Here is a 25,897-nt window from a genome sequence, read left to right as displayed (position 1 = left end):
ATCTTTGCCGTTTTTGTTGGTGTGAGATGATATCTCATTGTTGTTTTGATTTGCATCTCTCTAATGGCTAGTGATCGTGAACATTTCTTCATATGTTTCTTGGCTGCCCTGATCTCTTCCTTGGTGAAGTAAGACCTTTAAACTTTTAACAAGCAAAGATGTCTCTTTGATGACTAAGGTGTAACTGTGGTCTTTTCAGTTACCTCATATGCATGTGAAAGCTAGACAGTGAAAAAAAGAAGACAGAAGAATTGATGCATTCAAATTTTGATGTTAGAGAGGTATATTGACTATACTTAGTTAAGACTGCCAGAAGAACCAAATCTGTTTTAGAAGAAATGTAACCAGAATGAATCTTAAAAGCAAGAACAGCTAAACTTAAGCTGATTTATTTTAGACATGGTGTCAGTCGAAAACCAATCACTGGAAAAGGACATCATGGTTGATAAAATAGAGGGTCAGCAAAAACAAGGGAAACCCTAAATAAAATAGATTGATATAGCAGTGAAAGCAATTTACTAAAATATACCAGTAAGCATGAAGATGGCACAAGACTAGGAAATTTTCATTCTTTCATCTGTAAAAGTAGTTCAAAGGAAGGTTAATATAAAGATACAGAGTGGAATAAAGATGAATAAAGGGAACAAAGGTTGAAAATGGAAAAAAAAATCTTTCAAAACGTATTACAAATAGTTTTCTACGTAAGTGCCAGCTCTGCTCAGTGCAAACAATTCCCTGAACACTGAGTTGAACAGGGATATAAGTCTATACCATACCTCATTGAGAAGGAGTTGTATTACTAATTATTGTCATGAATGTAGGAGTGAGAGTGACTTCAAAAGTGTGATATGTTCTGCACCTCTGGAATAGATATACTTGGTATCCAGAACCTCATGTGACCTGATTGTCTATAAATTCTTAGAGGTATATAGATAATTGGTTATTGGTTCTAAGTGAGCCCAGTACTATTACAGTTCAAATGCACAGCTGAATTAGAAATGTCACCAGGGCTTTCATGACTGGTTAGCTTTCTGTCCATCTCAAATGGGTGATTAGTATAAGGTGTGCATACCTCACTAGTGTTGTTATTCCTCTTATTGGCATATCATTTAACTGAAAATTGAGCCACAGATGTGAGTTTAGTTCCAGACATGAAGGATGACTAAGAGACATATAGTCTCCAGGGTCCCTCCATCTCTGTCTGATCAGTAAGCTTGTTCTCTTTGGTGATTTTAAGTTTTATTCTACATTTTCTCTGTCTCTATCCAGGACCTTCTAATGTGATCCCTTTCAGAGCAGGTGGTGGCTGGAGACCATCTAGTTCTTCTTGTCACAGGGTCTTTGACACTGATATTTGTTTGGTCCATTAGTCCATTGAACTAATTGTTTCCATGAGTCTTTTATTTTCATTGCTAGTCTTTCCTCTTGACAAGGAGAGACCAATAGTTGCACCCTACATGGCCATGATCTTTTAAGACTCCAATAGCTACTCACCATAGTAGGATGTAGAACATTTTCTTTGTGGATTATGATATGCCCATTGACTTTTGTGTTGCTTGAGATTGTGGTCCTGAGCCCCTCCAAATGTTTGGCTGTGTCTAAGAAGTTTTCATAAATTGCCTTCTCTATGTTTCACCACGTTCATGAGTATATTTATGGCAAAGGTAAATACCCATATACAATTATCCTTTATATATGTGTGGGTATACTTCTACTCTTCCTCCCACACCTGTTCATCTGCACATCTATTCAGTTTTTATTGTCTTCCCTTCACCCAAGTAACATGTGTATTATCATCTTCCCAAGTTAAAACAGTCTGTTCTGTCATGAAATCTGTTTGACTCCCTCTCTCCTGGGAATTTCTGCAACTACAGTATTCCCTCTTTTTTGCTTTGTAATTGTCTTCATTACAAATTGATTGATATCTCTGACTCTTTTCAGTCTTGTAGGTTTGTTTTACTTTGGATACTCCTATCTCTCGGTTGACTTCTTGTTGTCATGTATGGTGTTGTCATGTATGCTTATCTCAGGTTGTTGTCTACTGTTGTTGGTTTTCTGTTTGAAGAACTCCCTTTAGTATATCTTGTAAGGTTGGTCTGGTTTTTAGAAATTCTTTTCATTTCTGTTTATCTGTATATGTTCAATTTTGCCATCATATTTGATGGACAATTTTGCTAGGTTTATGAATTTTGGTTGGCAGTTTTTTTTTTTTCTTTCAAAGTTTTATGTATGTCATCCCACTGTCTTCTTCTTTACATAATTTCTGCTGAAAAGTCAGAGCTTAGTCATATTGATTCTTTACTGTAAGTAATTTTTCATTTAGGATTATTTCCTTGTGTTTCGTTTTAGAATGTTTGATTATATGTTTTGGTGATTTTCTTTTGGGGTCTTTCCTATCTGGGGAGTCCCGTGTAGGACTGCAGGATAATGCACAGGACCATAATGTCATTTTGAACTGCAAGGTCAGTGGTTCAAACCCACAGCCACTACTTGGAAACCCTATACAGGGTCACTATGAGTCGGGATGACTTGACGGCACTTACCAACAACAACAACCTATCTGGGGTTCATCCATCTTGAATGCTTATCTTTTCTTCTTTACTGGTGTTAGAAAAGTTTTCCTCCAACAACTCTTTGACAATTTTCTCTATATTTTTTGTCTCTTCCTGTTCTGGAATTCTCATCACATGTAAGTTACTCATCTTGATGGTATCCCACATATTTCTTTGGGTTTCTTTGGATATTTTTTGTTCTTTTTTTTAATTCTCCCTCTAGCTGATGAATTTGAGAGATTTATCTTCATGTACACTAATCCAACCTTCCATTGATTCAGTTTTCTTCCTTTGCCCTTTCAGTATATTATCTGTCTCTGAAATTTTTTAATTTTCTGGATTTCTTTTTGCTGATTTTGTATGATTTCTAGATTTTTCATTTATTTTGTCAGTTTGTTCTAGTTTTTTCCTGAATCCTTTTCAAGTTTTGAATGTGTTTTCCTTGATTTTGTCTGCAGCTTTCTCAGTCTTTCTCTCAATCCACTGAAGATACCTAAATATCAATCTCTTGAATTCCATCGAATTCCTTGCCAAATAGTTCTAATGCTGTTTCTTCCTTAATAAATGTTTTCTGGATCTGTATTTTGGACATTTGTTTGAACCACTTTGCTTTGTTTCTTCGTGTGAAGTGATATTGTCTGTTTCCTCCCAGACATAGTGGTGGTGTTGTATTTGTATTTAATTGAATATTGTATTTTAGTGTGTTTTAAAGCACTCACCACCTGTCTCCTGGTGGGTGTGATAGAGAATGAGAGTGTGTACGCAGTTCTGTGTTCGCTGTTCGTGTAACATAGTTAAGGGCCTGTTAAGCTGATATTGGCTGCTGTCTATCAATGATCACTTGATAATGGAACCAGTAGTAGCCCTCAGCCTGTAGGTAGGGCTGCGAGAACGTGTGACTGGGCTACATGGGTACCATTACTGTCTCTTGCTAGGCGGGACAAGAGAGAAAACAATAGCAGCAAGAGGGGGGAAAAAATCAAAACAACCAACAATAAAAAAATGGGCAAACAACAGTAAAAAGAAAAAGAAGAAGAAGAAGAAAAAAAGAAAAAATCCAATAAGCAAAACTAGGGCTAGAGAAAAGAGAAGGCAAAGATAATAGTAAAGAAAATAACTCTGATAAAAGATTTAAAAAAGAGAGAGAGAGAGAAGGAAAGGTAAAAAAGAAAAAATATTAAGAAAGGATAAAAAACCAAAGAAGGGAAAGAGAAGAAACAAAGTTGAAAGTGGGGTAGGGTTAGTAACCAGAGAGGAGAAAACAGTGGGAAACAGGGCATTCAGTATGAGCCATCAACCTTTGTCAGCCAAGGAACTCCTGGGGATGTGGATGGTGGTGTCGAAAATCAGGTCCTAGGTGATATTCCTGTGTTGTCTGGGGTCAGGACACGTGATCTGGAAGTAGTTCCTGATGTCTCAGAAGACAGCTAAAGTCAAGTTGCTTGTACCTGGAAGGAACTCTTGGGTCTAGAGGGCAGCTGGGGGTGGGTGACTAGTTATGGAAGGAGTTCTTGGCTTATTAGCAGTGGCCAGGTCTGGCATTACCCTTTCTACTGGTCATTCTTTGGAGTTTAGGTGCCTCCAGAGTCTGGGAAGGTGCACCTGGAACTGATTGGCGACAAGCATATGGCTGGATGTGGATAGGGACTGGCCACTATTCTGTTCACCAGAAGGACGTGAGGAACAAGGGAAGATCCACCTTTCTCATAGCCAGCCATTGGAATGTATTTGTGTTGTCAAACCTCTGTCTTAGTAGAATGCTACTTGTAGAAGTTCAAGATGGCCACACTGCATCAGGCCAGCAGTCAGTTCATCAATCTGTCCCCTCTGTTACATTTTGTTAAGCTTCTCTTCCGAGTTGTTAGTTAATCCACAACTCTGTCCTTTCTTCTGAAGTTTAGTGTTCCAAGATTATCATTTGTGTCTGTTTTATTTGGTCTCTTGTGTCTTTGTTATAGAGGGTCTATGTAATGTATCTGCCCAGTCCTCCATCTTGCTGGAAGTCCTCAGACTTAAATTTTTTAAAGGGTAAAATCTGAAAGTGCAAGATACTTGTGTTAACATGATACTTCTGATAACACTTTCTGCTTATGTAGGTCAGCTGATAAATAAGAGCTCACATTATGTGACAAAGACAAATTAGCAAAAAACAATGTAGAAAATTTTATCAAGAAAAGATAGGGTATTAAGCATTAAATGAAGATAACTCAATTTAGGGATTTTCTGTTGTATCTTTAATGCAATCGTGTAGAAAAAATGACCATCTACCAATAAAGAGGAGAGCACTGTAGCTCTGAGGAGTCCTGGTGTGGCGCTGTGGGCTAATGCGTCAACCTGCAAAGTCATTTGAACTGCAAGGTTGATGGTTCAAGCTCACCAGCTGCTCCTTGGAAACCCTATACAGGGTTGCTGTGGGTCGGAATTGATTCGACGGCAATTCCGAACAACAACAACTGTAGCTCTGCAACATAAGCACTGGGCTGTAAACCATAAAGTTGGCAATTGGAGCCCACTAGCTGTTCCACAGAAGACAGATGAGGCTTTCTGCTCCTGCAAAGATATACAGCCTTGGAAACCCTATGTAGGATTTCTGAGTGAGAACTGACTCAACAGTGCTTAACAACCCATAAAGGAAGTTAACAGGGAAATTTCTCTCCTGAGCCTAGACTCTTGATAGGAAAAGAAGTTTTTCCAAAGAATTTGTAAACATATACCCATCCTTTCATATTACATTATGGTTTGGGAACCCCCAAACTAAAAATATTGTAAAGTGGGTCCTAAAATACTTGGCAAGTGCAAGCATAAAATACTTTGAAGAGAGGCACTCCCGGTTTTTAGACTACACAGAATTTCCTCAGATTAAGCCCTGAATTGACAATCTAGAATTACAAAACACATAAGGAAACAGTTTTCCAATAGAAAGAATCAGCAGACAAAAAAGCAGCATGATTATACATGTAAGAATTTTAAATAATAGATTTATCAGATGGAACCTATAAAATAATAAGTTTAAATGATTAATGACTCAAAATTCTATATCCTATTATGCACACAGACAGACAGCAAGAAATAACGCTATTAATATTAAAAATTCATAGAGGATGAGCATTAGGTTAGACTGACAGATAAAGAGAGAAATAAAAAAGAAACCAGATCGTAAATGTGAGGGAATTATCCAGAATGTAGCACAGAAGGAATAAGATTTGTAAAAATATGGAGTAAATATTTTGACAATTTAACATATATTTAATAAGATTTTCTAAAGTAGAGAATAGAATAGAGGCTATCAAAGACACAATGACTTAAGTTTTTTGGAACCGATGAAACACATTTTTCTTCAGACTCAGGAAATACAAGGAGTCTAAAACAAGATCAATGAGAAGAACCCACACCTGAACATTTGAGCCCTAGTGAGGCATTCTAGGATAAGTATTGAACTACTAACTGCAAGGTCAGCAATTCAAATCTACCAGCCACTTTCAAAAACTCTATGTAAGGCCGGTATGAGTCGGAATCAACTTAATGGCACACAACAACAAACACATCATAATAGTCCGGAAAAAAAAAAAAATCTTAACATCAACCAGATATAAAAGATAATTTATAAATCAACAGTATTAGAGTTACAGTGGACTTATCAGTATAACATGGAAATTAGCAGACAGTAATGTTGAAATAAATAAATACATTGACAACTGAAATTCTCTACCCAGCTACACTATCATTTTATAGAGACATTGAAATAAGAGTTCTCAAAGCCTGGGAAAATTTCCTATTAACAGAACCTTACAGAATGCACTACTAAAAGATGTTCCATAGTGAGAAAGGAATTTAACTCAGAGGAAGAAATAAAAGGCAAGAAAAATATTTGGGAAGGAAATGTGAAAAAGAAAACAAATTGGCATTTCTGCATCTTACTTCTTTTTCTTTGAGCTTACAAAATGAATAGAATTTTCTATTGCTGTAAACATTTTCCTAAATGTCTCTGTATACAATAGATCTGTACCTGACCTTCTGTTGAAAAAATGTTTTAAATACTTTTTAATAGGATATTTTATTTTCATTTGGAAAGAAATGGACCAAAAAGATTAATAGTGATTGTTTCTGAATTGTAGGTTATCACTGGTTGAGTTTTTTTGTCATTTTCTAGTTTTTTAAATGATTGTGTTTTATTATTTCAGTCAGGAAAAACTATTTTAGAGAATCATTTGATAATAATTTTTCTTTCACTTACAGGTCAAATCCTTTTTATGAACCTAAACCAACTCCCTCTCCAAACAATTTGATAAATCCTGCTCAAGAACTAGAAGTTGAAAAGAAAGCAAAAAGAAAGGCCCCAGCCCCACCAGTCATATCACCAAAGCTTGGAGGAGGAAATGAAAACACAGTTGCTTCTATTGGAAGAGATCTCTCAACTTCTCCTAAGGTAGGATATTTTTTTTCAATCCTTGTCATTTATATTTGTGCTTTTTTGACCCATGCATTATGTTCCAAATTAAGAAACGACTTTGTTAGCCTTTACTGGTATAGTATTTTTATTTATTTGTTTTTCTACAGAATCACAGCTACTTTTATTAAGCAAGAATATAAAAATATGGAGCTATTGTTTTTCACCATATCCTCCATCGGGGTCTGTACACTTCTGAAGGCAATGTTTCCATCTCGCTAACTCTTACTAGAAGAATTCACTGCTTTTTTATTTTATATCACATCAAAATGGTAATTTTGGCATTCTTGAGGGACTCAAATAGTGTTCCATTTAAATGATCTTTGAGTTGGGGAATAAAAAGAAGTCTGAAGGGGAAAGATCAGGGTTGTGGGCTTAGGCTGGATAGGGTAAGGTTTCCCAGTTTAATTCGCCTAGGACAACCCTTTCTGCCGTCAAAGAATGATCAGGTGCTTTGTTGTGATGGGAAAATACTCCTCTATGCAACTTTCCTGACCTCTTTCTCACCAGTGCAGTTTTCAGTTTTCTGAATATTTCTTCATTATAACCTTCCATAATTGTTCTGTGTCCTTTGACAAACTCTATCAAAATAACCCCTTTGGAATTCCAAAACACAGGGCCCAGCAAATCCCTTCTGATGCCACTGTTGTAATTTTTTTTTTTTTTTCCATTTCAATATATATTTTCCTTTTTTTGGTTTTTGACTATTGTGAATTGAGTGAAGATTTGCAGACAAAATTACTGGTACATTATTAAATGAAAAACAAAAACAAGTTATATAACAGACTGAATATAATCCTTTTTTATGTATAAGGAACCCTGGTGGTGCAGTAATTAAAGAGATACTAAATGAAAGGTTGGGGGTTCAAACCCACCAGCTGCTAAATGAGAGCAAAATGTGGCACTTGGCTTCCATAGGGATTTACAGCCTTAGAAATCTTATGAAGCAGTTCTACTCTGTTCTGTAGTCACTATGAGTCAGAATCATCTGCACAGTAGTGGATTTTGTTGGTTTGTATGTATAAAGCTTTATTTAACAAACCTTATACGTACACATGTATGTCCTGGTGTGGCGCTGTAGGTTAATGTGCCAAACTGCAAACCCATATGAACTGCAAGTTCAACAGTTCAAGCTCACCAGCTGCTCCTTGGAAACCCTATACAGGGTTGCTATGGGTCGGAATCCACTCAACGGCACTTAACAACAAGAAAAACAATACATAACACATGGGGAAGCCTGGTGTGACACTGTGGGCTAATGTGGTGGGCTGCAAAGTCATTTTGAATCACAAGGTCAGCAGTTCTTGCTCACCATATGCTCCTTGGAAACCCTATACAGGGTCACTATAAGTTGGAATTAATTTGACAGCACTTAACAATAACAACTTACATATCTGTTTCTATCTATAGATATAGATATGCATACCTATGCGCACTGATATATTGTGGAAGGAACCACAAGTTATTTAATAATAGTGGTTGCTTTTGAGCTTTTGAGGAGAAATTCATGGTGGGATAGAAGGAAAGCAGAATATTGAATAAGGAATTTCCTTCCATTTTTTATTTTTCTATAGTGTTCTAATTTTTGAGTTTTATATAAGTTTTATTTTTGTTTGCTGTAATACGAGTTGGCTGTAAAACATTCATGGAAAAATTCGATTATATTTTAAATCCATTTTTCCATGAACATTTGAGGCCCCCTTATATGTGAATAGAAGTTACTAAGTAATAAGATCATGGACCTGTTTTTTGTTACCTTCTGTAGGTCATATATATAAGGTAGACATGTTGCTGTTGAGTAGATTGTGACACATAGTGACCCTATAAGGCAAAGTAGAACTGCCACATAGCGTTTCAAGGATTATAACATTTACAGAAGGATGCCACATCTTTCTCCTGTGGAGCAGCTGGTAGGTTCAAACTGATGACCTTCCTGTTAACAGCTGAGTCATTAAACCACTGTACCACCAGGGCTCCTTTTATGTACAAGGCAAGATAACATTTTCTTAAAACAAAAAAAATGTACTCCTCAGATTAGAGCAGGTCACTTTTAGGGTAAAGCAGCAGTATCGAACTGTCTGTGCCCTGGAATTCCATCAGGTTCGTCCATGTTCTGTACCAGACACCAGGTATGGAGCCTTAGCAAAAGAGCTCTTAGACCCTACATTCACTTCCACAATGCATGTCCCCATACATTGATTTTGTATATTGGAGTTCTGGTAAGATTTCATTTGAAAAAAAGTGGACCATTGCCAAACCAAAAAAAAAAAAAAAAAATTGGAAATCACTTTACTACACAAGTATGTGTGAGATAAAGTAGTAGATTAGAATCAATGGCATACTGACAGTCATAAAATGATAAATGGCCCCAGAGAAAAAAAGATAAAAAAATAATTGTAAAAGCACAGCAATGTGGGGCTTATTCACCACAGGAATGAACCTATATATCTCAGAAGTTTCTGAAGACTTTGCAGTGTTAAAACATATTAAAATAATTTATCATTTTTTGACAACTTTGAGTCAGCATTATGTTTAGCATAGATTGATCCAGTGGCTATAAAAATGCACTCAAACCTAGGAATGATTGTGAGGATGGCCCAGAACTGGGCAGTGTTTCATTTTATTTAACTTGGGTCACTGTGAGTCAGAACCAACTCAACGGCACCTTACAACAAATACAGTATTCCATTTAGGAAAGCAAAAAAAAAAAATTAATGGTCTCTCAAAGTGTTGTGATGTATAAAAATGTGTAATTAAGTTACCTGTAGAATTTACTTATTGGAATAGCCTCTTCCTCAGTAATACTAGGATACTTTTTTGGTTGTGAGTAATAGAAATAAGCCATTTGGTTGAAATTTTTTGGATGTGAGTGTTTCTTTTCATTTATCATAATAAAAGAAAAGATAGCTTGTTACAAAACACATACTGCAGAAACCTACACAGGGAATACAGTTAGATCTTAGGAACAAACAGAAGTTAGCCTCAATGTATCTATTTGTCTTTATGGTATATCTACCTTACTTACCCATTTTCATGATAATTCATCAGGCCTGTTTTCTCCTACAAAAGCAGGTTATGTTTTGGAATTTCCTATCTCCATAGTACAAAGTCACCAATCTCTCAGTGTAGCTGACCTTTGTGAATGATTAAGAACAAATTAGATTGAATCACCTACTTTTGGTTAATGTATGTGTGGACTCTCCAAGAATTACTATAAAAATGATGTGGCAGAAGCATCTGACCTCTAACTTCACAAGAGGGAAAGATAATAAAAATCATGAGCATCAGCCACCCAAGGATGATTTCTGTGAGGCAGAGGTCAGATATGCCTCCATCCTCCAACCTTTTTACCAAGTCTGATACCAGCTGCCCATCCCCCCAGCACTCTCTACTTCTCTACTGGGTTCATTAATGTATTGTAATAGCCACACAGAACTTGCCAACCGTACTCACAATTAGGGGGTTTATTAGGGAATCTTACAGTTCAGGGTCAGAAACAACTCAGGATCTAGTTCCTCAGTCAGAACAGCTTCCTCTCAGTGGTGCTCACAGGCACACCTCTCTCCAGCCTTCAGCCACTTGGCCTACTTCCTGCCCCATCTGTGTTAGAAAGCCCTTTTAACTATGCTGAATAAATGTCCAGAGACATCTTGCTGCACCAGTAAGCCTCATCCCAAAGGTGCTCAGTTCTCGTTCCTTGGATCGGCAAAGCTGCTCGTTAAATATCCAAAGGCACTCAGTTTTTTTCACTCTGTGGACCATGAAGCCCACCACTTTACCTGATGTCAGTCTCTTGGTTCTGCCGCCTCTGCTGCTGCCATTTCTCTGCCTCTACTTCTTACTGTCTCTTACCGTCACAATTGTCTGTCTTCATAGTATCCTTAGGTCCTAGAGATGCCCTCCATTTCTGGTTCTTCTTTCTTGATGGTATTGAGAGTCTCTCTTTTTGCCTCTGGGATGGGTCATTGTAAGTCCTGTTGTTGGTGTTAAGTGCTGTCAATTTAATTCCAATTCATAGTGACCCTGTATATGGTTTCTGAGAAGTGACTGATGAGTTTGAACCACTGACTTTGTGGTTAGTAGTCCAGTGCCTATACTGCTGTGCCATACCAGGACCCTGACAGGTAATAAAGCTGACTGTGGTGCCTTGAATTTACTTGATATGGCTCTTCTACACAAAGACTTCTTAATTCCCAGCAAGTGATTGGGTGGTGGTGGAAGTGGTTATGTGCCATGGAGTTGGTTCCAACTCACAGCGACCCTGTACAGTGATTGGATGGGATCATACAAATAAGGTATACAGGGCTGTAAGGTTTGGGGATTGGTTAGTTTGCCTATCAGCCAGGTTTAAAAGGAACCATCTCAAGCAGAGATGGAAGATACCAGGATCATCAAGAAGAACGAGCATAAGTGGAATAGACAAGATCCTCAGATTTTACAACAAGTCATATGATTTGTTTCATCTATCTCAGTGATTACATTCCTCCCCTGCAGCATCAGTTATCTTACTTCCTCCCTGTGCTTCTCCATTTAAATCCTCTAGTTTACATACAAATGAACAAAGCAAAAATATTTGATGTAAACATATAAAACAAAAAAATATATATTCATTTAAAAATCTCAAAGGCACGTTCTGCAAGCTAGCCTCCTGCCTGCAGGCACACAGCCGTACTCATTCCATGGGCCTAGGGCCTAGAGCCTCTGTCTCTCCATGCCACTGCCTCTGCCACTGTCTTTCCTGTGACCGCTTTTCTAATTAGGGATCTCATGCTCTTTCTTCTTGATGGTTCTGGGATTGTCTGTTCGTGAAATGAAAGATTAACTACTCCCCCCTTTTAGTTACACATCTTCTACAGTTACTGTTGTGACAATCACAGTTAATCCTGCTAACAGTTATTCACAAATGAGTCATAAAATCCTATCACTATCATCCTCCCTCCCCTTTCACCAGATCCATCTGGAAAAGAAGAAAACTATTCAGTGGGGATTCTACCTTATTGTCCTCGTCCTGAACCTAAGCACAGCTCTTGAAAGCTTGTAAGCCAGCCACTTTATGCCTTTATAACTCCCACCCCCATTTTTGATAATCAGTGTCTAAATTGCCCATCCCTATCAACCCAGTGTGGAGTCCTGGTGTGATGCAGTAGGCTAATGTGTCAGACTGCAAGGTCAGTGGTTCAAGCTAACCAGCTGCTCCTTGGAAACCCTATACTGGGTCGCTATGGGTCGGAGTTTTCGTGACGGCACTTAACAACAACAACATCAACCCAGTGTACTGAGGAAGCAAGGTTGTTCCTTGATATGAAGAATCCTTCCATTCCGGTTGGAATTTTGAGCAACTGCTTCCATAGCAAAGGTTCAGTTCATCAAATTGTAGCAATTTACATTTACTCAACTAACAAGCTTTTTTGTCTTCATTTTTTTGAGTTTTATCAGCTAGCCATCCACACTAGGTCAAATTGGTACTAGCTGCAAGTTTGAGAGTTCACTCACACCTCCCAGCACTTCAGACCAGCTGTCTGCTTCACTCTCAGCTTTGGCACCCAGGGGCTAGGTCATTGCCCGTGGGCTCAAGACTTCACACACCTCCCTAACATTCAGACCAGCTAGTCCTTTTTCTTTTCTCTCTCATCTGGATGTCAGCAGGCCAAACTTAGCCCATGTCTTCATTGCTGCATTTCCCCCATTTCCACGCCCAAGTAGTCCCAGGCGATCACCAGCAAGCATAGTAGACTGCTTGAAATTTCCCTTTTAGTTTCATTCTTAGAAGGGGATGTCCTTTGTGATTGACTAATTCACTCAGTGTATGTCCTCAAGCTTCATCCATTTTATGAGGTATTTGACACATTCATTGTTAATCATCAAGGTTGCATAGTATTCCATTGTGTGTCTTTACCAAAGTTTGTTTATCTACTCTTCCATTGATGGGCACTAAGGCAGTCTCCATCTTTTTGCTACTGTCAATTAGTGCTGTGATCAACATTGGTGTGCATACATCTACTCGTGTCCTGGCTTATATTTCTTGTGGATATATACCAAGTAGAGGGGTTGCTAGGTCATAAGGTTTTTGTTTTGTTTTGTTTTTTGTCCCAGTAAGCACTCAATCCACTTTTCTATCCATTTCTCTCGAGCCCAGAGTTCCAGGACTATCCTTTATATCTGTCTTGTCTGGTTTTCCATATCCTTCTGTAGAGAGCCCACACAGCCTTTCTACTTAGTCTGCCATCTTTTATGCCCCCCAAATGATTTTTGTATATTGATCTTGTATCCTGCCACTTTGTTGAATCTTTCAATGAGTTCCAATAATGTTTTTTATGAATCTTTGTGGGATTTTCTCTGTACAGGATCATATCATCTGAAAATTTGTTTTTGTTGTTAGGTGCCATTGAGTCAATACCAACTCATAGCAACCGTATGCGCAGCAGAACGAAACACTGCCCTATCCTGGGCCAACCCCACTACTGTTGCCACGCTTGAGTCCATCGATGCTGCCACTTGGCAATCTATCTCCTTGGGGGTCTTCCTCTTTTTCTCTGACCCTCCACCTTACCAAACATGATGTCCTTCTCCAGTGACTGGTCCTTCCTGACAACATGTCTGAAGTATAAGAGATAAAGTTTGGCCATCTTGACATCCAAGGAGCACTCTGGCTGCACTTCTTCTAAAACGGATCTGTTGGTTCTTTTGGCAGCCCGTGGCACTTTCAATATTCTCTTCCAACACCATAACTCAACAGCATCAGTTCTTCTACAGTCTTCCTTATTCACTGTCCAGCTTTCGCATGCATATGAAGTTATTGAAAATACCATAGCTTGGGTCAGGCACACCTTAGTCCTCAAGCTGACATCTCTGCTCTTCAACACTTTAAAAAGGTCTTGTACAGCTGATTTTCCTAATGCAATACATCGTTTGATTTCTTGACTGCTGCTTCCATGAGTGTTGATAGTTGATCCAAGAAGAATGAAGTCCTTCACAACTTCCATATTTTCTCCTTTAAAAAGAGTGTTGTTTATTGGTCCAGTGGTGAGGATTTTTGTTTTGTTTACATTGAGATGTAATCCATACCAAAGGCTGAAAATAGTGTTTTATTTCTTCTTTGCCAATTTGGATACCTTCAATTGCCCTTTTTGCTTTTTAGCTCTGGCTAAGACTTCCAATGCAATATTGAATAGGAGTGGTGATAAAGAACATCCTTGTCTGGTTCCTGTTTCTAAGGGAATGCTTTCAATTCCTCTTCATTGAGAATGTTGTCTATTGGTTTTGTATGTATGCTCTTAATTATGTTAAGGAATTTCCCTTCAAGTCCTACTTTGTTGAGTGATTTTTTTTAAGAATGGGTGTTAGATTTTGTCAAATGCCTTTCCTGCATGAGTCAATATGATCATGTGGTTCTTTCCCTTTTTTTCTATTTGTATGGTTGATTATGTTGATTGCTTTTCCAGTATTAAATAATCCTTGCATCCCTGGTATGACTCCCACTTGGTCATGGTGTAGTATTTTCTTGATTTTTTGTTGGGTTCTATTGGCTAGGATTTTGTGAAGAATTTTTACATCTATGTTCATGAGGGATAATAGTTTATGATTTTTATTTTGTGTGATGTTCTTACCTAGTTTTGGTACGAGGATTATTTATGCTCACTTCATAAAATTTATGTGACATTTTTCCATCCATTTCTATGTTCAGGAATTGTTGTTGATGTTATTAGGTGCTATCAGGTTGGTACCAACTCATAGCGACCCTATGCACAACAGAACAAAACACTGCCCTGTCCAAGGCCAACCTCATAATTGTTGTCATGCTTGAGCCATCGATGATGCCATTTTGCCAATCCATCTCACTGGAGGTCTTCCTCTTTTTCTCTAACCCTCCACCTTACCAAACATGATCTCCTTCTCCAGAGACTGGTCCCTCCTGACAATATGTCTGAAGTATGAGAGACTAAGTTTGGCCATCCTAGCCTCCAAGGAGCACTCTGGCTGCACTTCTTCCGACACAGATCTGTTGGTAGTTTTGGCAGGCCATGGCACCTTTCATTATTCTCCTCCAACACCGTAATTCAAAGGTATCAATTCTTCTACGGTCTTCCTTACTCACTGTTTAAAATACCATGGCTTGGGTCAGGCGCACCTTAGTCCTCAGGCTAACATCTTTGCTCTTGAACACTTTAAAGAGGTCTTGTGTAATAGTTTGAGTTAAATTGGTGTCAACTCTTTTCTGAATGTTTGGTCAAATTCACCAGTGAAGCCATCTGGGTCTGGACTTTTTTTTTGTTCGGAGTTTTTTTAATGACCTGTCAGTTTCTTCTTTTGCTAAAGGTCTGTTTGCGTTTTCTATTCTGTCTTTCTTGGTTTATTTAGGTCTTATTTTTCCAAGCATTCATCCATTTTTTTCTAGATTTTCAAATTTATTGGAGTATAGTGCTTCATAGTATTCTGTTATTATTGGTTTTATTTCCTTTGGTTCTGTGTGACATCATGCATAGAGTTTCTTATATGTGTTTTTTTGTGTGTTCTCCCTCCTTTCTTTTGTTAGATTTTCCAGTGCTTTGTCAATTTTATTAATCCTTTCAAAGAACCAGCTTCTTGTATTGTTGATTCTTTCTAGTGTTTTTCTGGTTTTTAATTAATTTATTTTTGCTCTAAAGTTTGTTATTTCTCTTCTGGTGACTAGGTTTACTTTGCTGGTCTTTTTTTATTGTTGTAGATATTGTGTTAATGTGTTCATTTTTGTTCTTTCTTTTTTTTGGTTGTATGTGTTTAATTACTATAAATTGCCCTCTAAACACTTCTGTTCTTTGTCCCAAAGGTTTTGGTATGTTGTGTTTCACTCTTTTGCTTCAAGAATTTTTTTAATTTGATTTTTTAATTTAATCTGTTACCCAATAGCTTTTAAGCAGAATGTTATTCATTTCCCTTGTATTTGGTGGTGTTACCTTGATCTTCCTATTGTTTGTTGATTTCTAATTTTATAGTATTGTGATGTGAAAATATGGTTTGCAGTATTTTGATGTTTTAAATTTTATTGAGACTTGCTTTGTAGCCTCACATAATATCTATTCTGGAGGATGTTTCTTGTGCACTGGAAAAGAATGTGTATTGTGGTATTGTTGTGTTGAGTGCTCTGTATAAATATATGAGGTTTTGATTGATTGTACTGTTTAGTTCTTCTGAGTCTTTGTTTCATTTCTTTCTAGTTGTTTTGTCCTTTCTTGAAAATGGTGTATTAAAATCTCTTACTATTATCATATAGTTATCTGTTTCTTTCTTCAGTTCTATGAGAGTTTGATTTATATATATTTAGACTCTCACGTTGGGAGCATAGATATTTATTATAGTTATATCCTTTTGTACAATTCATCCTTTAATTATAAATTTATGTCCTTCCTTGTCTCTTATGCTGGTTTTTGCTATAAAGTCTATTTTATCAGTGATTAATATTGCCACTCCTACTCTTTTAGAACTGTCTTTAGTTTGATAAATTTTTTTCCTTCCTTTAAAATTTAATTAATCTATGTTTGTCATTGTGTGTAAGGTGTGTCTCTTGTAGACTTTATATTGATGGATGCTGTTTTCTTATCCATTTTGCTATTCTCTATCTCTTGACTAGTATCTTACATTCATTAAAAATCAGCATAGTTATCGGTAGATATGAACTGATTGCAGTCATTTTGTTGTGCTGCTGGTGTCTTTGTTCTGTGTGTTTTCCTCTGCTGAGTTTATGTTTTTGTGCTTATTTTTCAGTTTCTTCATAGTTTTAAAGTTTACAAAATCCTCATGTATTTTCCTTTTTTTGTATTTGATGTGATGGTGTACTAAGTTTCTTTGTGGTTACCTTGTAATTTAGTAATTTCTTCCCTGTTTTAAAACAGATTGCTTTATCTTGAAATCTACTTTACTTCCTCACCTTTGGGAATTCTGTAATTATACTTTTCCCTCTTTTACTTTGTAGTTGTCTTCATTATAAATTGGTAGACCCTATTTTCAGTTTGTAGTCCTGGTATGGCGCTGTGGGTTAATATGCCAGACTGCAAAGCCGTTTGAACTGCAAGGTCTGCGGTTCAAACTCACCAGCTGCTCCTTGGAAACCCTATACAGGATCACTATGGGTTGAAATAGACTCAATGGCACTTAACAATAACAATTTTCAGTTTTGTAGTTTTGTTTCACTCTGCTTACTTTTATACCTAAATTGAATTCTGGGTGGTGTTGCTATATATCAGTCTCTAGTTGTTTAATGTTGTTGGTTCTTAGCCCAAAGGACTCCCTTAAGTATTTCTGTAATGTTGGCTTAGGTTTTACAAATTCCTTTAATTTCATTTATCTAGAAATGTTCTAATTTCACCCTCATATTTGAGAAACCGTTTTGTTGGGTATATGATTCTTGGTTGGCAGTTGTTTGTCTTTCAGAGTTTTATCTTCTTGCCAAAATGATTTCTGCTGAGAAACCAGAGCTTTATCTTATTGATTTTCCTTTGTAAGTAACATTTCAGCTTTTCCGAGCTGGTCTCAGGATTCTTTCCTTGTCTTTGATTTTGGAGAGTTTGATTATGATATGTGTTGGTGATTTTCTTTTGGAGTCTATTCTGCTGTAGGTTCATTCAGCTTCTTGAATACTTGTCTTCTTTTCTTTCATGATATTATGGAAATTTTCATCTTGCAGCTCTTCAACAATCTTTTCTGTGCTTTCCTTTGTATCTTTTTGTTCTAGAATTCCAATCACCTGTAGTAGGTTATTCTTCTTCATGTTGTCCTACATGAATCTTAGACTTTCTTCTTTTTTTTTTTCCTGATTGTTCTTCTAGCTTACCAGCATTGAGAGATATGTCTTCCAGCTCACTAATTCTGGCTTCCATTGATTCAGATCTACGCGTTTGTCCTCTCAGTATATTGTCCATTGATAATATCTTAGTATTCATCATCTGGATTTCTGTTTGCAGGTTTTGTATTGTCTCCAGTGTTTTATCTATTTTGTTTGATTGTTTCTGTAGCCCTTTCCTGACTTCTTCTTTGTTTTCCTCAACCTTTCTGTCAATCATTTCAATGTAACTAAATATCATTCTCCTAAATGATATTTAAGGAGCTCTGGTAGCGTAGTGGTTACGAATTGGGCTGCGAACCTTAAGGTCAGCGGTTCGAAACTACCAGCCGCTCTGCGGGAAAAAGATAAGGCTTTCTACTCCCGTAAGGATTTACACCCTCGGAAACCCAGTACAGGGTCGCTATGGGTCGGACCCGACTCGACGGCACTTAACAACAACAACAAATACTTTTTCAGGTGGTTCCAGTGCCTCTTCCAACTCAAAAACATTTTCTAGTACTGCCTCTTTGTTATTTGAGGTACTCTGTCTTGTTTCTGCATGTGAACAGAAATTTTCTGCTGCTATCTAGGCTTTGTGGTGTTGTATTTGGATTAAGTTGAGCAGTGTATGTTGGTGTATCCTTAGGCATTCATCACCTGCCTCTTGGTGTGTGTGATGGATATGGGCTTGTGCAACATTCTCTGTTCATTGTTGTAGTTGCTGCTCTGCTATATAGCAGGTGGTATTAGCTCTTGTCCAATTGGTAGGATTCCAGAGGGTATGGCTGTGGCTTGTCTGTATGGCCACAGTTGCTATCTCCCATCAAGTTAGTCAAGAAGAAGGAAAACAAACAAACCAGCCAATACAGTGAAAAATGAAAGCCATCAGCTTTCTCTCCGCTGATAAGCTGTTTGCTTTGCCACCTAATGGCCTCTTCCCTTCACAGCTACCTGAAAAAGTTCATGATGGCCATGTCGTATCCAGTGGACCAGTACAGATCACCAGCCTCCTTTCTTTCCTTACCCTTCCTTTTTCTCTCTGCCCCAGGCCTCCATGCAGCCACATCTATTAATGAGAGCTAGTTCATGGCTGGCCAGCGCTGACTTTGCAGATTTGGAGCAGGGATTATTGTAGATAGCTCCTTCCTGGGGCTCACAACTTTTGAGTGGCTCAGAATGACTGAAAAATGGGAGATTCACTTCACCAAAGAAGACACTCATGTGGCTAACAACCATTGGAAAAAATGTTCACGATCATTGGTAGCCATTAGAGAGATGCAATTCTAAACAAAAATGAGATATAGTCTCACCCCAGCATTAATAGCAGAGTTCAAAAAATAGAAAACAACAAATGCAGGTGGGGATATGGAGAGACTTGGACCCTCCTACACTGATGGTTGAACTGTAAAATGTTACAACCACTATGGAAAATGGGGTGGAGTTTCCTTAAAAAGTTAGAAATAGAAATAATGTTATGACCCAGCAATCCCTCTACTTGCTATATAGCCACAAGAAATAAAATCCAGGACATGAATAGATATATGCACACCAATGTTCATTGCAACACTATTCACAATAGTAAAAAGATGGAGAGAGCCTAAATCCCTCTCATTGAAAGAATGGATAAGCACATTTGGGTAGATACAATATGGAATACTATTCATTGTTGAAGAGAAACAGTGAATCTTTTAAACACATCATAACATGGATGAACCTGGACGGCATCATACTGAGTGAAAGTTAATCACAAAAGAATAAATATTGTATAAGACCACTGTTGTCAAAACTGAAGAAAAAGTTTTCATGATAAAAGAAACTTTCTTTGATTGTTAACAAGGGTAGGAGGGAAGGGAGAGTAATTCATTGGCTATAGGGTTAGTAATTCACATAGCTTGGGTAGCAGAAGAGCAGTATACAAGCAGAAGGCGGTTGACAGAAGAATGATGAATTCACAGGGAGGTATGCAAGAGTTAAAGGGGATAGAGGTAAATCATATTCTATACCCAACCCTGGAACATCAGTGTTCTTTGGGTAGATACAGAGACAAATACAAAGGCTGTGAGTGGGAGTGGGAGAATACCCACAAATATATAAATGTTTGAAAAGGATATTTGTACATACTTATTTACCTTTGCTGCAAACACACCTATGAATGTGGTGGAGCATGTTGTTGTTGTTATGTGCCGTGGAGTCAGTTCTGACTCATAGCGACCCTCTATGGGGTTTCCGAGGCTATAAATCTTTACAGGAGCAGAAAGCCTCATCTTTCTCCCGCTGAACTGCTGGTAGTTTCGAAGTGCTGACCCTGAGGTTCACAACCCAGTTAGTGACCACTACGCTACAAGAGCATACCGGGGGCAAAGTGATGAAATTTTGTTTTATATTACCAAACATCTTAAGGCAGTGAATTCCTGACTCTGGTGTGTCAGGGCCATAGTCTCAGGGGATACCATGGTCAACTGGCATAACACAAAGACAATTTTCTGCATCCTACTTTGATAAGTACCATCTGGAATCTTAAAAGCTCATGATTAGCCATCTGAGGTGCAACCATTGTTCTCTGCATGTGTGGAAGAAGGAAGAGTGATGAGAATTAAAGATGCTTGGAATCAGTCCAGTGGACTAAGGGAACATTTGAACATCAGTCTCCATGGCTCTTAGAGCAGAAGAAGTAAATGATAACCTGGCTATCACTATGAACTGCTCTGAAAAGTATCACATTAGAAAGTCCCAGTTGGCGTTGTAGGAAATAAGGAACAAAGATCAAAATTATAAAAAAAGAAAGAGATTAAAAAACAAAAACCAAAAACTGGGCTTACTAGTCAGAAAGAGACTGGAGGAACTTGAGTTTATGACCACGGGCCACCTTTCAGGTCTGGAACAAAATCACCCTCATGGCCCAATTTTCAGCCAAACAGCAGTAGATAGAAGGGATAACAGCACTAGTAAATTATGCTCACCAGTTCACCATGGGGCATGGTTGTTCATTCAAAATTAAAAAGTCAACATTTACCTAGGGTTGAGAAGTGATGGGAAGGAGGGTAGAGTGAAAATAGAAACCACAGGTAGGAAGTAGAATAACTGTTATCTCATGGAGGTGATTGCAATCATTGAGATGAAACAAAGTATATGATTTGTTAAATGTAAAACTGATGATCTTGTCTGTAAATCTTCACTAAAGTAACAATCAAAAGTGAAAAAATTACAAGAAAAAATAGGAAAAAGGGTGGAATGGATATTAGGGACAATTAGTTTAGCAGGCTCTACCATAGATCCTGGAGTCCTTGTGTGGCGCTGTGGGTTAATGAACCAGACTGCAAAGCCATTTGTACTACAAGATCGGTGGTTCAAGCACACCAGTCGCTTCTTGGAAACCCTATACATGGTCACCTGTGGGTTGGAACCGACTCAACGGCCCTTAACAACAGCAACCATAGATCCTGGTAGATTATGAATGTGGGGTCCTGGTGTGGTGTTGTGGGTTAATGTCCTGGACTACAAGGTTGGTTTCAACCTCAAGGTCAGTGGTTCAAGCTCACTAGCTGTTCCTCAGAAACCCTGTACAGGAGCACTGTGGGTTGGATTTGGCACTATAGGATAAGCATTGAATTGTTAATCATAAGACCAGTGGTTCAAACCTACCAGCAGCTTCTCAAAAATCCTGTGCAGTGTTGCTATGATTTGAAACTGACTTGACAGCACTTAACAGCAACAGTAATCATGAATCCTTACTTAAAATGTAAGTTTTGGTAGAGATGCAAATAAGCACAAATCTTGTTATCCCTTTTATGAAAAAATCTGAATAATGTCTGCTTGAAACAGTCTTTTAAAAATGAAAATTTAAAACCAATCATGCAAATGTTGAAGGGAAATTACCAGAATATTTTGCAACTAAGCATATGAAGTCTGTAAACAATGCAATAGAATATACAAATATACACATACAGGAAAAAATCATAAGCACAAAATCCCAGACTATCAAAATTTGAATAGTTTATTGTTTTTAAGTGCCATTAAGTCAGTTTTGACTCACAGTGACCCTGTATAGGGTTTCTGAGACTGTAAATCTTTGTAGAAGCAAAACATCTCATCTTTCTCTTCCAGTATAGGTGGGGGACTCGAACTGCCAGCCTTGTGATTCACAGTCCATTGCTTATCCTGCAAGCCACCAAGCTTCCTGAGTAGTATGAGAGGGCATCAAGTACTTCATTAAAAATTAAATTAAAAAATAATGCCATTTTTTATAAATTTTTAAAAGTCCCTCATATTTCTTTCAAGGTCAGTTCACAATATCTATGTAATGGTGTCAGAAAAGATATGTTCATTTTCAGAGCATGGAATTACTGTTAAGGAAATTGAGTTATATACTTTTTTTAATATGGGTTTTCATAGACTAGGTTCTCTAGAGTAGCAAAATCAGATCAGTGAAGCATATATATATATATAAAGTTTATACCAAGAAAATGACTCACACAGTTGTGGAGGTGAACAGGTCCAAAGTGCATGGGTCAGATGTCAGGCTGGAGACTATGACTCATTTACCTGCAGCGACAGGCAGGTAAAAAGGCAGGTTGCTGGTGACTCTCAGGATCAGCAGGCAGTAGAGCAGGTCACTTGATCAAGTCCTAAGAACTGGAGGTTAGATGGTGAGCCAGATGCAGATTCCAGACCCAGCAACAAAGCAGCAAACTTTGCCCAGTATATTGCAAGCAGGCCACACCTCTGATACTTCGTTTCACTTGACTAGCTGCTCATTTCAGGTGTCATCATAGAGGTGATTATATTATATTAGATATCATCATGCATCTCACATGCCAAGACACTGAGAATCCTGGGCCAGTCAAGTTGACACAGAACTTTAACTTTCACATGGGTGATATAGGGAACCCCAACTGCATGGTAGTTAAGCACTTGGCTGCCAACCAAAGGGTTTTAACTGAAAGGTCAGTTGTTCTAACCTGCCTTCCTCTCAGCAGGAAAAAGATACAGTAAGTAGTATGCTCCCATAAAGATTACAGCCTAGCAGTTGCTCTGAAAGAGGTCACATTAGATAGTCCTGTATAGAATGGGAGAAAATACAGTACAGAACTCAAATTATTTTTTAAAAAAGACCAGGTTTACTGGTAAGAAAGAGACTGGATGAACCTGAGACTATGGCCCTCTACCATTCTTCATGTAAACCTTGAAGCCCAATTTTCAGCCAAGCAATAGATAGTTATATAGTGGGGACAATGACACTGGTAAGGTATGCTCACCAGACAATGCTCAATAATTAAACACCAAAAGGACAACATTTACCTAAGGCTAAGTTTAAGATGGGGTGGAAAGGGAAGGCAAGTGGAATGGAAATAGGAATCACAGGGAGAGAGTGGGATAACTATTGTTCCATGGTGGGAATTGCAATCATTGGGATGAAACAAAGTGTATGATTTGTTGAATGTAAAACTTTAAACCTTCACTCAATTTCAAAACAAAAAGAGTACAGCCTAGGAAATCAAATGGAACCTTTTGATTCTGTCTTGTAAGGTAGCTATGAATAGAAATCAGTTTGATGGCAGTGTGTTTTATTTGTTTTTGTTGTTTTTTTTGGGTGATGTTAAGTCTGACAAATATTTTAATATATACACTTTAGTGCTCAGATGAGAGCGAAACAGGAGCGGCTCCTAAGGCTCAAATTTTTAAGAAGTGCATACTATCAGGTTGGTGGAATTGTGAGTTCTACATTTACATGATCCTATGTGTGGTGCTGTGGGTTAATGTGCCAGACTGCAATGCCATTTGAACTGCAAGGTTGGTGGTTCAAGCTCACTCCTTGAAAATGCTATACAGGGTCACTGTGGGTCAGAACTGACTTGACAGCGCTTAACAACAGCAAACAAGCTGCTGTAGGATCAACAGTGGACTGCAATCCATAAGGTCGGCAGTTCAAACCCACCAGCTGCTCCTTGGAAACCCTATACAGGATTGCTATTAGTTGGAACTGACTTGATGGCCCTTAACAATAAAACTGCCAGAAGAACAAATGAATCTGTCTTGGTAGAAGTACTTCATTCCTTGGACTTTGAACATGTCAGAAAGAGCCAGTCCCTGAAGCAGGACATCATGCTTATAAAAATCAGCAAAATAGAGAAAGACTTCCAGTGAGATGGAGTGACATAATGACAGCATCAATAGACTCAAATATAGCAACAATTGTGAGGATGGCGCAGGACAGGGCAGTGGTTTCTTCTTTTGTACATAGGCTCACTGTGAGTTGGAACTGATTTGATAGCACCTAACAACAACAAAAGTAGATGCCTCTTGATAAGTAACTTGCCTCACCCTAGTGCTGGTCCTAGTTCCCAAATGGTGTGAATCTAACAGACATACATGTAGCATTAACCTAATCTAAGGCCTTTATAAACTGAAAAGAACAGCATCCATTGTATCAAGAGTTTTCTTCTTGAAAGTGTGCTCAACAGGGGAGTGAAAATAAGAACTTTTGTTTAAAAAAAATCCAACTAATTAAAATGCTAATTACATTTTAAAATAAAATTGTACAATAATTAAATGTGATTTTGCAAGGTTGTTATTTTGTATCATTATATTTTGGAGTAACTAAATTAAATTACCAGCTGCTCCTTGGAAACCCTATACAGGGTCGCTATGCATTGGAACCAACTCGACGGCACTTCACAACAACGAAAACAAAATTGAAGTGAGCAACTCAAAATGAGGAGAAACAGCTGCAAACATCCATTAATAATCAGAAAATGGAATGCATGAACTATGAATTTAGGAAAATTGTAAACTATAAAAGTGAAAGGGAATTCATAAAGATTGACATTCTAGGCACTAGTGAGTTGAAATGGACTGATATTAGGCATTTTGAATCAGCCAATCATTCAGTCCATGACACATAACAATAGCAACAGCAACAAGCATACAGTTCACTATGCCAGCAGCAACAGATTCAAGAGGAATGATGTCACATTCATCATTAAAAAAAAAAATTTCAAAACCTATCTTGAAGTACAGTGCTGTCTTGATAGGATAATATCCATCTGCCTTGGTGTGGTGCTGTAGGATAAGCACTGGGCTGCAAGGTCGTTTAGAACCGCTAGGTTGATGGTTCAAACTCACCAGCCACTCTTCAGAAGCCCCATTCAGGATCACTGTAAGTGGGAACCTACATGACAGCGCTTGACTGTTATCCAAATTTATGCTCTAACAACTAAAGACAGTGATGATGAAATTGAATAATTCTACTAACTTCTTTAGTCTGTAATTGATCTAACATGTAATCAAGATGTATTAATAATTACCAGTGATTGGAATGTGAAGGTTAGAAACAAAGAGGAAGGATCAGTAGTTGAAACATGTGGTCTTGGTGATAGAAATTATGCTGGAGATTGCATTAAAGAATTTTATAAGATCAATGAATTATCCATTGCAAATATCTTTTTTAAACAAAATAAAAGGTGACTATTCACATGGACATCACCAGATGAAATACACAAAATTCAAAATGATTACAACTGTGGGAAGAGACAGTGGAAAATCTCCATATCATAAGCCAAAACAAGGCTAGGAGCTGACCGTGGAGCAGGTTATCAGTTGTTCATATACAAGTTCAGGCTGAAGGTGAAAAAAATTAAAACAAATCCATAAGATCCAAAATATGACTTTGTATCTATCCCACTAGAATTTAGAGACCATCTCAAGAACAAATTTGATGTATTAGACACTAATGACTGAAGACCCTAAGAGCAATGAAATGACATCAAGTATATCATACATGAAGAAAGCAAAATATAATTTAAAGTACAGGAGAGAAAGAAAAGAACAAAGAGAAGAGATTCTGAAACTTGCTCTCCAGAATACAGTTCCTACAGGAAATGGAAGAAATGAGGAAGTCTAGGAGCTTAATAGAACATTTCACAGGGAATCTCAAAAAGATAAAGACAGATATTTTAATGAAATGTACAAAGAGGTAGAAAACCAAAAGGGAAGAGCAAACATGGCATTTCTCAAATTGAAAGAATTGAAGAAAAAATTCAAGCCTCAAATTTCTATATTGAAGTATTTATTGACAAAATATTAAATGACGCTTAAGATGGG

General features: G+C 37.7%; 1 protein-coding gene across 3 annotated transcripts in view; it reads left to right on the top strand.

Annotated features, from left to right (window-relative positions):
• The window catches only part of EHBP1 (EH domain binding protein 1), a 529,253-nt gene that overhangs the window by 287,146 nt on the left and 216,210 nt on the right, over nt 1-25,897 (top strand). For all 3 annotated transcript variants that reach the window (XM_006862974.1, XM_006862972.1, XM_006862973.1), the window contains one exon: nt 6,789-6,978. In XM_006862974.1, coding sequence (XP_006863036.1) covers nt 6,789-6,978 — 190 coding nt within the window. The remainder of the gene's footprint in view (nt 1-6,788; nt 6,979-25,897) is intronic.

The sequence above is a fragment of the Chrysochloris asiatica genome, unplaced genomic scaffold (genome assembly GCF_000296735.1).
Source record: "Chrysochloris asiatica unplaced genomic scaffold, ChrAsi1.0 scaffold00052, whole genome shotgun sequence".
In the NCBI taxonomy this organism is placed as follows: Eukaryota; Metazoa; Chordata; class Mammalia; order Afrosoricida; family Chrysochloridae; genus Chrysochloris; species Chrysochloris asiatica.
The sequence above is the reverse complement of the archived record's forward strand: the minus strand, read 5'-3'. Positions and strand labels throughout refer to the sequence as shown.